Here is a 15,640-nt window from a genome sequence, read left to right on the forward strand (position 1 = left end):
TCCTAAAGTATGATACAATGTCCTGGGGCAGCACTGTCTGGCAGGACTGAGAGAGAGGGCTGTGGAGGGAGCAGTTCACTGATGTTTTAATTAGAAGTGAGCATATGTACAATGGCTTCTGCAGAGAATAGGTTGATTTTTTTTTTCATTAAAAAAACACGAAAATTTTACCAAGTAGTGTTGGGCATTCATTAGAAGATATTGATTATCAGTTTATTATAATAATCTGATTTATTACACAATTTTCTCCAGCAACATTTAACTGCAAAGGTAATGATGGAGAAGTTAGTTAAATAGCAATTCCTCTCCTCTTTTATTATATAAACTGACATCTAAAGGGGACAACTGGCTATAATGAAACTCTGAGGGGAATAATCAGGTAAGATTGCTTGAAGTTCTGACTGTAGAACGAGGAAAAATGGTCTGAGGAGCACGAAGAGTCTTGTAGGGAAGGGACCATTTTTGGCGTCATCTCTGGATTTGGGAAAGATTACCCTCTGCACCTTTTCTGCCGTCTTAATCTAAAAAACTACATATGCTATATTAAAAATATCCTAGTGGGGTTTTGTGAAAATGGAGAAAAAAAGGAACTCTTGACAATAAAGCGTACATCACAGGGCTTCTGTGTGGCTCAGTCAGTTAAGCGTCCGACTTCAGCTCAGGTCATGATCTCATGGTTCGTGGGTTCAAGCCCTGCATTGGGCTCTGTGCTGACAGCTAGCTCAGGGCCTGGAGCCACTTCGGATTCTGTGTCTCCCTCTCTCTCCGACCCTCCCCTGCTCACGCTCTCTCTCTCTCTCTCTCTCAGAAATAAATAAAACATTTAAAAAGAAATTTAAAAAAAGTGTACACCACGAGCTCTAAGAGAAGTTCATAAATAGCATAAGTTTTATGGGGCATCATTGCCACAACAAGGGCTTGTAAGAGGGACGTGGTGGGGACGTGAGAGAGACCGGACTGGGAACGAAGCTGTGGCCACCTACCTCTATGACCATAGAGGGGACTTTTCAAGAACCTCAAAAGAGTTCCTGATCCCACTTCAGAAAGTCATGTCCAACTTCCCTCAGGCTTCTGCTTCTGCCGTCTGACATTTAGAAGATTGCCCAAGCCCTGTTGCAGCACAGGGGACTTGTACTGAGTCACAAATCATGTTGTCTGCGGGCCGCCAATCTGACATTCTTTCCCAGAGTGCACTTTGAGAAAGGGAAGGAAGAGAGGTTCCTCTTTAAAACTCACAGATGTCGGAGAAGAGCTTGTATCCTATGATTCCCAAGACGAAGATGGGAAACATGTGAGCACGTGAGCCACCACAACGAACACTTGGCTGGCATTGGTACCTAACAATAGATACATTGGGCATAAATCAGTATCAGAATCCATGCAGTCACTGTTAATTGTGTTTCTACACAGTACATATACTGTTTAGCCTTCAAATCTATAAGAAGGAATGGCATGGAGTTATAAGAGAGATAACCAGTAGGCTTAATGTTATAAAGAATGAAAAGAGCCAGATATTCTGGACTAAAGGCAGAGATTTGGGGGGGGGGGAGAATAACAAATATGAGATTGCCTTGAATAATACAACTAAACCAAACTGACAAAAATAGGCTTCACAAGGATAGGACTGTGGATAATACAACATAAAACCCTTTAATCTAAAGGACATAGGAATCTGGAAAGAGCACACATGAGACAGAAATTACCAAGAAATGAGAGGGGGGTAAAGTCTCCTCTGTAGATTAAAATACTCTGTAGTATAAAATTGACTTCCAGAACAAGGCAGATGACTATCCTGTCCAACCTAGAGTGTTGCACCCATTTCCTGGTGACCCATTTGAAGAGTGCTATTAACAAAATGGGAAATATTTTGAGAATAACGCAGAGAACAATGACCGGGATTGTGAGGGGTCTGTCAACTGTGATTTACTGTAAAGGTCAAAGGAGTCACCGGCTGAGTTAAAGGTGTTGCAAAGGAAACACGTGCTATCTTCTTCAAATATTTGAGTTGCTGCTGTGTAAGTGAGAGATTAGATACAAGATATGCATCTCCAGAGATTATAACTAGGTCAGTCAGGGACCAGGGCACTACAGGTGGGACCCCGTAGTGACAGGGCAGTAGAAACGACAGCCTTGGATGCTTTCCAACATAGGCAGCTCATGACTGTAGTAATAGTTTTCAGTTACATGTATTCTATATTACCCATGATTTTTGTGAAGGGTCCTACTGAGGTTTTCCTGAATCATTGAGAAGCTGTGATGGTTGAACTTTCTAACCCAAGTTACCTGTCTTTCCTGGAATAGAATAAAATCAGTCTCAAATATTCTAAAACATCAAAATACTTACTTGTGCAACTTTAGAAGTATTTGAGGGGCGCCTGGGTGCCTCAGTCAGTTGAGTGTTCAACTCTCGATTCTGGCTCAGGTTCATGCATGATTGCACAGTTCATGGGGTCCAGCCCCATGTAGTTTGGGGTTCTCTCTCTCCCTCTCTTTTTGCCCCTCTCCCACTCACACTCTGTCTCCCAAAATAAATAAATAAAACTATCAAAATAAAAGTGTTTGAGACTTGTATCTGATTAACAATCTGCGCAAATTTACGGCTGCACTCCACAATGCCTATTAAAATAATATCCTGGGAAAGCTTGTACTGTGAGGTTATATCATTCTATGTAAACAGAACAGGACAGTGCCATCAGCTCTATAATTAGAGCTGTGTCCTCAGATGGTTGCGCAGACACAAATCATGTCATCACAGAGCTTTAGGATAAAATCCTCTTCTGTTAATCACTTTCCAAATGGCCATCTGGATGGCCTTGTTCCTGAGGCTATACACCATGGGGTTCAACAGTGGAGTCACAACTGTGTAAGTCACTGTCACAAGCCTGTCTTTGCTGGATGAGAACTTGGCTGAGGGCCGCAGGTAGATGGAGGAGGCACAGCCATAGTGGACAATGACCACAGTGAGGTGGGAGGCACAGGTGGAGAAGGCTTTCCGCTTGCCGTCGGCCGATGGGATCTTCAAGATGGTGTGGACAATGAATCCATAAGAGATGCAGATGAAAGTCAGGGGCGTCATGAGTGCTACAACTCCACCAATGAAGATGACCAGCTCATTGATGTAGGTTTCTGTACACGCAAGTTGGATAACCGGCAAGATGTCACAGAAATAGTGGTTGATCTTATTGGGGCCACAGAAAGGGAGCTCAAAGACTAAGAGGGAGCCTGTCAGTGAGAACAAAAAGCCGATCACAGCGCAAGTGGCTGCCAGTTGTCCACACACCTGCCAGCTCATGAGGATAGGGTACCGGAGTGGATGACAGATGGCTGCATAGCGGTCATACCCCATGACCCCAAGCAGCATGCAATTAGTGACAGCAAAACCAAGGAAGAAAAACATCTGAACAGCACAGTTGACAAAGGAGATTGTTCTGAGCAGAGACAACAGATTTATGAGCATCTTGGGCAGGATGACAAGAGTGTAGCAAATCTCAGAGATGGAAAGAATCCCCAGGAAGAAGTACATAGGTACGTGGAGGCTGCGATCCAGGCGTATGACAGTGATGATAGTGATGTTCCCGCTGAGAATGATCAGATACAGGCACAGAAATATAGCAAAGAGGATGAGCTGGATTTCCCCAAGGTTGGAGAACCCCAGCAGCAAGAACTCGGTGACAGAGGAGAAATTAGCTTGGCTGACTTGGTCCCTGAGGTTGACCTACAGAGAACAGGAATGAAAAAGCAGATTGTTTACCCTGAAGGATGCAGGTAGTTCATTCCACTATGAAAGAGTAACCACTAATAGGAGGAGGAAGGCAAATGCAGGCAAGAAGTGCCCTATCGATCATGTCAATTTACAGAACTGTTTCAAAAAACTCAGGATTACATCTGTTTCCAGTGACATTTCAGTATCTCTTATGGTGCTTAAGTCCAGGTCATTTTTCACACTGCCTATTTCAAATAGGAGCGTCTGAAGAGTTCTTGTGTGACAATCCCAACACTGTCGTTTCAATCTGTGCCTCAGTCTTCCCATCTGTAACAAAGATGCTAACAGTGCCTCTCTCCCAGGCTTCTTAAGGAAGTGAAAGCATTTTGCACAGCACACATCCATTGTAAACTGTTAGTAAATGTCAGCTTCTGTTACATATGCTGTTTCATCTTCAGAAGTGGTTGCTAGCTCTTCTTAAGTTTCCTTTCGGATGCCCTTTAAGTGTTTCTCCACCTGTTTTTATTTTTTTAACCCTATTTTATTTTAAAAAAACTACTGAGCCAGCGTTCAAACCCGACTCCTATTTGTGCATATTTTTAGTGATGATAATAATATGTTGACATTAGTTTATATATGGACCCAATCCCACAACCTGTTTGACCCACTGGAGAGAGGGGTGTTGGAAAAAGGCTTTGTGCACTGAAATAGCTCTAAAACAACACCAGGTTCTTATGGTCAGGCAGGATATTGGTCTTACCACCTGCTTACCACTTTGCCAGGAAGAGCAAACTGACTTAGAGTTCTCCTGTAAGTAATTTTATTTTTTTTTATTTATTTTTTTAATATTTTTATTTATTTCTAGGAGAGAGAGAGAGAGAGAGAGACAGTGTGAGCAGGGGAGGGTCAGAGAGAGAGGGAGTCACAGACTCTGAAACAGGCTCCAGGCTCTGAGCTGGCAGTCAGCACAGAGCCCGACGCGGGGCTCGAACCCACGAACCGCGAGATCATGACCTAAGCGAAAGTCGGACGCCTAACCGACTAAGCCACCCAGGCGCCCCCTTTTTTTTTTTTTTTAATTTTTTTAATGTCTTATTTATTTTTGAGAGAGAGATAGAGACAATGTGAGCAGGGAAGGATCAGAGAGAGAGGTAGGCATAGAATCTGAAGCAGGTTCCAGGCTCTGAGCTAGCTGTCAGCACAGAGCCCTCCACGGGGCTCGAACCCGCGAACCATGAGATCATGGCCTGAGCCAAAGTCAGATGCTTAACCCACTGAGCCACCCAGGCACCCCTCCTGTAAGTAATTTTAAACTTCAAACAGAAATCCATCCGACCCATCAGACCTTTCCTCGATCTGAGCCATTATATTTCTGCACATTTTCCCTAGATTTCCACCAGAGCTCCGCTCTGCGTTGGGCACACTTGCTTTCAAAGCGTTCAGCCCCTGTGATTTCTCCTCACTAAAGGATGGACAGCTCCTTTCCCCTCCACTCAACTAAAAGAAAGTTTAAATTTAATAAAGTAATAAACACGTATCCAGAATGACCAAATAATTGAAAACAAGAAAAACAAGGAGCAGACTACAAAATGAAATTCTTTAGCTAATGTAGCTCAGTTCCAGCTGACTGCTGATCCCACACCCCTGGGCGACCCTGCCTTCACCCAGGCCAGCTTTGAGTGCTTTCATGTTGGCTTCCCTTGCTTTCATCAGAGAGCTAGAAGTACAAGTGTCAGTTTTGTTCTTCTTCTTTTTTTTAATGTTTATTTATTTTTGAGAGACAAATACAGAGCATGAGCAGGGGAGGGGCAGAGAAAGAGAGAGACACAGAATCTGAAGCAGGGTCCAGGCTCTGGGCTGTCAGCACAGAGCCCATTGCGGATTCAAACCCATGAACCGTGAGATCACGACCTGAGCTGAAGTCGGACGCTCAACCGACTGAGCCCCCCAGGCGCCCCCAGTTTTGTTCTTCTATCTATGATTCTCCTCTTCAAAACCCTTTATGCATCACTTGATGGCTAATGAAAGATCACGGCCAGGATCTTCCCTGAGGAACGTAATTCATTTACCTCCTCAGTTCCCATCTCTGAGGTTTAGATGCTCTGTCCACACAATGTTCCGGTAGTGAGGTCTAAGGACAGCAGAAGGTCTGTAAGGAAAGACATCTCAGTCAGACACTCGCTTCTTTTACTCCTTTGTCACCTACTAGACTTTCCTGGCCTGCCACTGTCACTGGAGAATAGTTTCATGAGACATTCGGGAATGGAAGCTGAATGAACTGAATGTCGACCGCTTGCTCACTCTTGACGGGGAGTCATAAGTAGTTGCCTTTTCTTTTTCAACTGTCCAGGGAAGATTTCCCAGAAGAACCAGTCTTCCAGGGATGGTGGATAGAGAAGGAGTCAGTTTCACGAGCTCTGGGAAGCATGTTTTATGGCATTGGTTTGAAGCCATCCGTGTGCCTACCACAGCTCAGTTGCCAAAGCCCTATTTTATCTCCCCAAAGCCCTATACTGTCCCCCATTTTCCCAGGCTACCATACACATGTGTGCCTTACTCCCCTTACATGTTCTTTGTAACCATCATTAATGAGACAGACAGATTGGACCTCATGGGATAATTAGAACTTTTCTAAAACTATCATTGGTGACTGGTACTTGTCTATCAGTGGACCTGAGCACTATCTTCACATAATCCCTCACATAAAATAACTCAACTCCCTTAGCACACAGCTATTAGAATCCAGGGACACTCATAAATCTTCTAATCAAAGGAGACTTAAATTAATGTCACTACAATCATTTCTATCCTGAAATGGCTTAATTCTATTCCTTTCTACTACTGACCTCTCAATGTCCCAAACTGTGTATTCTTACCTCCTCTGTTGAGAATTCTGAGAAGTATCCCCTAAAGCATCATTGAAGAACTTTTCTTCAGTCTCTTATTAGCTCTGGTCCCAACATGCTGGTTTATATTCATACTTTCCAAAACTCGAGGGAGCCATCCTTACAATTTTATTTCTGGCACAGTTCCAATCCTTACAATGAGGAAAGAGGGTGCAGGAAACACCGTGGATCTCAAATCTCACCGGTCCAATTGGATAAAAAGAGAACAGGAAAAAATACTGACATTGGCAATTAGTTGGCAATTGGTCCCAGGTTGCCTGGTGGCTCGTTAGGAGCTGAAAGCCATTGCGGATTAAGGACAGAGACGTACATGTACAAACCCGTACTGTGGGAGGGGGTCCAGGGCTGTCTCTTCCAGGGTCTTTTGTGTGAGGGAGAAGCCCTTTCCCTGCACATCCCCGTCACAAATCAAGTCTTGTTCTGTCACTGCAAAAGAAGAAACAAAGTTCTCCCTGTTAGTCCAGGTTCACCTTAACCCCACAGATTACATTTCTGTACCAAGGAGAGGGTGTGGGAGCATAGCGTGAGAGAAGAGAAGCACTGTGTCTTAGCCGGCAGAACACCGAGACCTCCAGGAGTAGATTTGGGGGCCGAGGGGAGGGGTGGAGTGTTTACATGCAGGTCACAGATGTGACACTGCAAGTTTCCCTAGCTCCTTGGAGATGACAAGATCTCCAATCAGTGTCACCCCCACAGGTAGGGATTAGGATCAACACTTGTGTGTAATACCTTCCAGGGCTTGGCGACTCCAGTGATCCTCATTCTTCCCTGTAATTTTCTCTTTTTTTAAAAAAAAAAATTTTATTTCTTTATTTTGAGAGAGAGAGAGACAGAGAATCCAAGCAAGCTCCACACTCTCAGCACAGAGCCCAACGTGGGGCTCGAACTCACACACGGTGAGATCATGGCCTGAGCTGAATGACCCGAAATCAAGAGTCAATGCTTAACCGACTGAGCCACCCAGGCTCCCCATCTTCCCTGCAATTCTCTGATAGCCTGGCCCAAGACAGAGGAGAATGGCTGGGGCTGGAGAAAAACCGACGAGGTGCCCGGTCTGCATCTGTGTGCGCGCTCCCCTCTCCGGCACTGGAAAGGGGGATCAAAGTCACCCTCCTCTATTGCTGGACTCGGTCAACACAGTTTCCAGCACTGCAAGTTCCCCGGGAATCATCATTCCGCCTCTTCAGTGAGATAACATCCACCCTCTGTCCCTTCCCTCGTGAGTCATGAGTGATTCACACGGGGAAGTCTGAGAGCACTTGGCACGGAGTCCGCCCCCGCGGGCGCTGTTGCTGCTGCCGCAGGCTCCGGAGCGGCTCTGGGAAGAGAGGTTCCTACTGGCAGTTCCCAGCCTGCACAACAGCAGAAATTCCTGAATGAGCTCATTCCTGACTCAGACTCCTTGTCTTTCCAGTGACATCGCTTTCAGAGGCTACCAGCTGAGATCGGACAACAGCTCGTGCTGCTCCTAGTGATTGTCAGCTGTGCACGTGAGTCCCTCCGAAGAGCTGCTGAATCCCGGGGTTTCTGGGACATCTGGGGCGCCCCGTGCATCTTCCTGAACAGACACCTCTGCACAGGGCGCGGGCCAAGCTGCCGCACAACACCTGTTCAAAGACCTCTAAGGTTTCCCGAGCAGGAAGAAATCTGAAAAACACTTAGTCACATTTCTAGGATCACTTTTGCACACAGTTATGGATTTAGTCCCTCCCTCGGGCACTGGAAGGTACTTTTCAGAAGGTTAAATAGCCATTTTTTTATTAGAGTTTAAACTCAGGTTTTCAGTAAACTTAGAGGAAACATATTCCGTCTCAAATACTTCAGTGTGATCCATGCATGCGATCAAAGCAATAGCCCCGGACAGGCTCTAATTGCACATTATAAACTAAATTCAAATGGAAACACTCTGTCTTGAGGACAGTTTTGTATATAAATGCTGTGTCCTGCCCCCACTGACTTCACTCCCGAGGCATAGGTGCACACTACCATCATGGCGGCTCTCTTGGCCATGGAAGCATTGCTATGAGGCACAAACCCCAAGTATGAACAATGTGAATCTAGGAAGCAGAGGTCTCAGTTATATTTTCCAGCAACTGCCATCAGAAAGCAATTCTTCCGAGATCAGACGAGATCGGGCGCGTTCAGGGTGGTATGGCGGTAGACCAGAAAGCAATTGTAATTTTTATATTTATATTTAGGATTTTTATATTTTATATTTACATCTTTAGGATTCTGTGCGATGGAAGCTCTCAATAATATTCATTTCTATTGTTTCCCTTTCTGTTCCAAAGAGAGAGGAAGAGAAGAAGAAATTGCAATATTGCATTGTATTAAAGTGAAGGGAAAAGATACTAAGGGAAGAAAAAGAAGATAGTATCTAACCAAGGTACAACTAAAATCTTTTCAAAACACGGGATCTCGAAGAAGAAAAGTTAAAATAAAAATTTCTTTTTTTTTTTTTTACAAATAGTTTATTGTCAAATTAGTTTCCACATAACACCCAGTGCTCATCCCCACAAGTGCCCTCCTCCATGCCCATCCCTCCTCCCCCCCACATCCATCAGTCCTCAGTTTTTTGTCAGCATTCAAGAGTCTCTCATGGTTTGCCTCTCTCCCTTTCCCCCACCATTTCCCCCCTTTTTCTCCCCCTTGTTCCTCAGTTAAGGTCCTCCTAATCTTCCTATACATGCAAACATATGATATTTGTCCTTCTCTGCCTGACTTATTTCACTCAGCATAACACCCTCCATCTATATGCTGTCTATAAAATAAAAATTTCTAAGTCATAACGTTATGAAGTTTTGAACTAAGAAAGAATTTGTGTTTTATATAATGAAAGCAGCAGTTAGAAGAAGCTGTTAAAGTTTTTTTAATTTTAATTTTTTAAATATTTATTTATGAGAGAGAGAGAAGGCAAGCATGAGTTGGGGAGGGGAAGAGAAAGAAGAGGCACAGAATCCGAAGCAGGTTCCAGGCTCTGAGCCATCAGTACAGAGCCCCATGCAGGGCTTAAACACATAAATAGTGAGATCATGACCTGAGCCGAAGTGGGACACCTAACTGACTAAGCCACCCAGGCCCTGAAGCTGTTAAACTTTAAAATTACTATGTGAAATGCTGAGGCATAGGAGCACATGTACCCCAATGTTCATAGCAGCACTCTCCACAATAGCTAAAACATGGAAAGAGCCTAAGTGTTCATCAACAGATGAATGGATCAAGAAGATGTGGTTTATCTATACCATGGAATACTACATGGCAATGAGAAACAATGAAATCTGGCCATGTGTAGCGACATGGATGGACCTTGAGGGTGTTATGCTGAGCGAAATAAGTCAGGCAGAGAAGGACAAATATCATATGTGTGCACGTATAGGAGGACTAGGAGGAACTTAACAGAGGACCAACTGGGAGAAGAAGGGCGGAAATGGTGGGGGAAAGGGAGAGAGGCAAACCATGAGAGACTCTTGAATGCTGACAAAAACTGAGGACTGATGGATGTGGGGGGGAGGGGGGGATGGGCATGGAGGAGGGCACTTGTGGGGATGAGCACTGGGTGTTATGTGGAAACTAATTTGACAATAAACTATTTGTAAAAAAAAAATAAAATAAAATAAAATTACTATGTGATATAAAACTAACAAAATATGATGGTTATTTTTTTCTATGGAAATTTGACTGGGCCATGTGGTACCCAGATATTTAGTTGAATATTATTCTGGGTGTGTCTGTGAGTTTTTTTTGGATGAGATTCACATTTGAATCAGCATCCTGAGAAGCAGATTGCACTCCCCTATGTGGGTGGGCCTCATCTAGTCAAGTGAAGGTCTGAATTGAACAAAAAGGCTGAGTAGAAGAGGTTTCTTTCTCGGAGCCTGACTACCATAGAGCCATGACAGTCTCCAGGCTTAGCATCTGCACATGGACTGGAATTTACACCACTGGCTTTCCTGGCTCTCAGGTGTTCAGAGTTGTACTGGAATGATACCATTATTCCCTTGGTTTTCCAATCTGCCAACTGAAGATCATGGGAATTCTCAGCCTCCATAATGGCTTCAGCCAAATCCTTATAATAAATGTCTATGTGTCCATCTATTTGATGCACCTAGATGATCTGTCTCTATAAGATATATGGATATTCTACTGATTCTGTTTCTCTAGAGAATCCAGAGAATACACAAAACACACTCTGCACACAAATCATAGAAATAAAAATGGAAAGAAAAAAGAAAAATATTTCAAATTACATTATAAAAAGAAGACTGTGTTATGTTAGTACATTTGGTTTTCAAGAGAAAGAATTACAATATGATTCAGCAGAAGGAAAGGGAATCTGTTAGCGCAAATAATGGGTAGGTTCATGACAAATCTGATCAGCTATGGCCCAATTCAAGAACTTGCATTACAGGTTATGCTGAGTCTTGACTCAGAGATCAACCTCTGAGAAATGTCCTTACCCATAATTTACTTTTCTTTAGCACGTCTCACACTTTATGATTATTGTCTATTTAATAAACAATATAATGTCTATGATTATATCTCTATTTTCCAACCCCATGGAAGTCTTTCCCTCTGTTCTAAATGTTTAAGCCACATATCTAGAACATTGCCTGATATATAATAGGCATTCGATAAGTATTTGTTGAGTGAAGGAAAGTTGATTGAATAAATCATTTTCCCTTTCTCTCTTTCACTTGACCTGGCTTTACTCCTTGTGCTATATTTATTTTTCTTTTAATTTTTTAATGTTTATTATTATTTTTTGAGAGAGAGAGAGAGCTGGGTAGGGACAGAGAGAGCTGGGGAGGGGCATAGAGAGAAGGAGAGAAAGAATCCCAAGCAGTTCAGAGCCTGATACAGGGCTCGAAGTCACAAACCGTGAGATCCTGACCTAAGTTGAAATGAAGAGTCAGATGCTTAACTGACTGAGCCACTGAGGTGCCTCTTTGTGCTAGATTTCTCACTCCATGAGCTGGCTTTGTCCAAATAATAGGATAAAAATGGAGATAAATGTCTTAAACCTCCATTCTTAGTGATGCAATTCAAAAGGCTGAGAGATTTGGTCTATACATCTATATAAGGAATTTAACCAATATTCCTCCTAGATAGAAGAGAAGGTGGGGCACTGTGTGATTGGCTTCACAGACCTTTTTAACCAGCCCTATGCTGAGGGATGGAGGGGGTAGGGTTTGTCTCTCAACTGAAACTCTTAAAATGATTCCTAGGTAAATTATGTTTTATTGTACTGAAAAAAGTGGGGGAAAAATCCAATTTAACTTGGATTCAGTACATAAAAACGAAGAGGAATCCATCAGCCCATATCTGAACATACATCAGCACATCAAGAGATTAGCTCAGGCAAAGTGTGAGTCACAGACCATGGCAGCAGACCATGAAATCATCAGACTCAGTCTATTTCCCTAGCTCTCCTTTTTTCACTATTTCAACTTCAGCCCCCACCTTGGGTTTTCCTCATTGTACTGAAAATGGGAGGCAAAACTGAGGTCAATTTTATACTGCTTGTACAGAGAAGCAAAATTGTAAGAATCTGAGTATACTGTAGGAATTAGATTCAGTTTCTGCTCCCAAGTGGTATATTCAGAGAAAGCAGGAAAATAGTGACAGCATCAACATCTCCTTGGCTACAGATTTCAGCTTTTGTCCTGTGTCCTTGAATCAATGATTCAAGTGACAGACTCTTGACCCTTTCAAACTTTCTAATAATTTATAGTTTTTTAATTAATTTTTTTCTAAAAATACTTGTGTAATGTCCTGCTTCCTGCATTACTTTCCAACTGCATCAGTGATTAAGTAGTAATTAGGGGGAAAATTATTGCATAAAAATTTTTATTTATATTATGAGGTTAAAACTTTCTTAAAAGTAAAGGCAAGTAGGAATTCAGCTTCTGGTCTAGCTGAGTAAGTCCCTATTAGATCAACCCTCCTGAAGATAATTACTACAAAATCTGGAAAAAGCACAAAAGGCAACTACCAGAAGGCACCAAAAATAGGGTAGCAGCAGGCAGATTCAGAATGTAGTCAACACCTGGAAGAAGGAAGCATGATAAGCTTCTCCTTGATAAAGTTTTCGGTTTTAATGAAGGTCACAGTCAGCATTGTTTATGAAAAAATTAAAACTCGAAAAGGAAAGCAATAGGCTTCCTAGCACAAAGAACCAAGGGATAGAGTTTGGGATTAACCATAATGCTGGGAGGTGAGAATAGAATCCTGGAAATGGAAGAACCAGAGAGAGAGAGCGCTTCATTCCATGTATATGTTCTGTCCAAATGTCTAGCTCATCCCTGAAGCCCATCTGTGTGAGAAAGACTCGAAGCAGCCCAAAGTCTAAAAGAATTAAATGGAGACTTGAACCACCACCCAAGAGAACAAATTTTGAGTTTTAGTCTACCAAGTTATTTGCCTGCTGAAACTAAAAACACCAACAAATTGTCAAACTATTTTAACAGAAGTCTCTACAACATAATAATTATAAGTCACTCTTAAAAAAAAATTTTTTTAATGTTTATTCATTTTTGAAAGAAGGAGAGACAGAGCATGAGCCAGGTGGGGGCAGAGAGAGAGAGACACAGAAACTGAAGCAGGCTCCAGGCTCTGAGCTGTCAGCACAGAGCATGATGCAGGATTTGAACTCAAGAAACGTGAGATCATGACCTGAGCTGAAATCAAGAGTCAGACACTTAACCGAATGAGAATGCAAGCATCCCATCCCAGAGTTATTTCTACCATTCTATAATTATGTTCACTGCTTCCTTCCTCTGTTACCTCCATTCAGATGTTAATTTCATGCATTGAAGTCTTTTTTTCTTTTTTTACATAATGTATTCTCAGTTCTACCATTTTGGGGGGATGGGAGTCTTTTTTCATAGTTTCTGTTTCTCCTCGGAAACTTGTTGGATGCTGACCCATTCATTACAAGAACATTTTACATACATTATTGGACATAATTATCAGAGCTGGTTTAAAATCTTGGCCTAAAATTTCAACACTGAATTACATCTCAGTAGGTCTATATTGACTGTCTTCTTTCTTGAGAATGGCCATATTTTCCTGGTCCTGTAAGTAATTTTTGGATTTAAAATATGACTTGATGGGGGTACCTGGGTGGCCCAGTTGGTCAAGAGTCCAACTTTGACTCAGGTCATGATCTCACAGTTCTTGAGTTCAAGCCCATGTCAGGCTCTTCACTGACATCAAGGAGCCTGCTTAGCATTCTCTGTCTCATTTTCTCTCTCTGCCCCTCCCCTTCTCATACTCTCTCTCTCAAAAGAAAAAGAAAAAAAAATGACTCAGTGTGAACGAGACAGAAATACAATGAAAACAGACACACAGAACCCCAAGCATACAGGGAACCACACAGATCAGTGTGACTCATATGTAATTGGTGCTCTAGAAGGAATGAGCTAGAGAATAAGGCAGAAAAATTATTTGAAAAAAAAATGGCCAGAAATTTCACAGATATTCTTCAAGACATAAATTTACAGACTCAAGAATCCAAACAAATCTAGGGGTGCCTGGGTGGCTCAGTCAGTTGAGCATCTGACTTCAGCTGAGGTCATGATCACATGGTTTGTGAGTTCAAGCCCAGCGTCAGGCTCTGTGCTGACAACTCAGAGCATGGAGCTTACTTTGGATTCTGCATCTCCCTCATTCTCTGCCCCTCCCCCATTCACGCTCTGTCTCTCTCAAAAATAAATAAGCATTAAAAATTTTTAAATAAAAGAAGAATCCCAACAAATCTCAAGCAGGGTAAATACGAAGAAACCTATACCTTGGTGCATCAGAGCCAAACTGAAAAAAAAAATTTTACAGTATGTCTTAAAAGCCACCTCCCCAAAAAAAATGAAATCAGGGACAGAAAACAGTGGAGCAGAAATGTAAAAGTGGTAAGAGAAAAAAAATTGATAAAACTACCAGTTCCGGATTGTATTTCCACAGAAAATATTCTAGGATTGAAAGTAAAATCAAGAAGGCGCGCCTGGGTGGCTTAGTCGGTTGAGCGTCCGACTTTCGCTTAGGTCATGTACTCTCGGTTCGTGGGTTCGAGCCCCGCGTCGGGCTCTGTGCTGACTGCCAGCTCAGAGCCTGGAGCCTGTTTCAGTCTGTGACTCCCTCTCTCTCTGACCCTCCCCTGCTCACGCTCTCTCTCTCTCTCTCTCTCCTAGAAATAAATAAAACATTAAAAAAAAAAGAAAGAAAGAAAGTAAAATCAAGACAAGCTTACATAATAGGAAACTAAGAGAATTTGTCCCAAAAGACTTAGACTAGCTTAAATACTGAAGGAAGGTCTTCAAGCTAAAGGGAAATCATACAGGACAGAAACTCAAGTAGTGAGGTGTCAGAAGTACACATGTTCATTTCCCCTCGTAACTAGGGTTTTCTGAGTAAATCAACCTGGCACCTAGCTTGAGGGACAAGGTTTGAAATCTAAAGTATGCTAAATAATTAGCAACAAATTGACCTTCTCAGAAGTATGTGTTTCCATTCAAAGGTGGAGGAAACAAAGGACCTTGGACCTTGACCTTGGTGTTCATCTTCCAAAGGACTGCGAATAACCAGAGAGCAAATGTTCCTCTCCCTCTGTTAGGTGGGGAGGGTAAGAATTGTTCCACTCCAAATAAGCTCCCAGTTTCCTGTACCAGGAAGTACCAGGGTTGTTCGTATGCAGTACAGACCTCCACGTGTGTACATCACCATTTGACTCTCATCACACAACCCAGGAGGATTAGGTCAACAGGAAACTCATCAGTTATTGCAGTTATATAGACAGTAATGATCTGTCCACTCTCCAAAACTTTCTTGTTTCCTTTCAGGATAATATGAACAAATATAGATATTAAAAAATCTATCATCAAAAAGAAATCAATATTGCAATTATAAATATTTGAGTAAACATAAAAAATAATTTTTTCTTCCTAATTTCTTTAGAATGCTTATGAATAAAACAACAATTACTACATTTTCCTATGAGTTTTTAATGCACACAGATGTAATAGACTTTAGCATAAAGGAT

The 15,640-nt window shown here is 42.3% G+C and overlaps 1 protein-coding gene across 1 annotated transcript; it reads right to left on the minus strand.

Moving 5' to 3' along the window:
- Nucleotides 1–2,749: 2,749 nt before the first annotated feature.
- On the minus strand, nt 2,750–8,601 carry LOC120221206 (olfactory receptor 10R2-like). The gene is made up of 4 exons (XM_039218478.1): nt 8,567–8,601; nt 7,849–7,961; nt 6,920–7,035; nt 2,750–3,715 (listed from the first exon to the last, which is right to left on the minus strand). Exons 1-4 carry the CDS (start codon nt 8,599–8,601, stop codon nt 2,750–2,752), a joined length of 1,230 nt encoding a protein of 409 aa, XP_039074409.1.
- Between the last annotated feature and the right edge of the window lie 7,039 nt (nt 8,602–15,640).

Source organism: Hyaena hyaena, unplaced genomic scaffold (genome assembly GCF_003009895.1).
Source record: "Hyaena hyaena isolate Hyena2069 unplaced genomic scaffold, ASM300989v1 scaffold_766, whole genome shotgun sequence".
Taxonomy (NCBI): domain Eukaryota; kingdom Metazoa; phylum Chordata; class Mammalia; order Carnivora; family Hyaenidae; genus Hyaena; species Hyaena hyaena.

What these genes read in the sequence shown, in the direction of transcription:
- LOC120221206 (XM_039218478.1), bottom strand. Translation starts at nt 8,601, where the DNA reads ATGATGGTAGTGTGCACCTATGCCTCGGGAGTGAA. An exon ending in GTGCTCTCAGACTTCCCCGT is followed by an intron (nt 7,036 to 7,848) that starts GTGAATCACTCA and finishes CTTCTTTTGCAG; the next exon opens with TGACAGAACAAGACTTGATT. An exon ending in CACAGTACGGGTTTGTACAT is followed by an intron (nt 3,716 to 6,919) that starts GTACGTCTCTGT and finishes TGTTCTCTGTAG; the next exon opens with GTCAACCTCAGGGACCAAGT.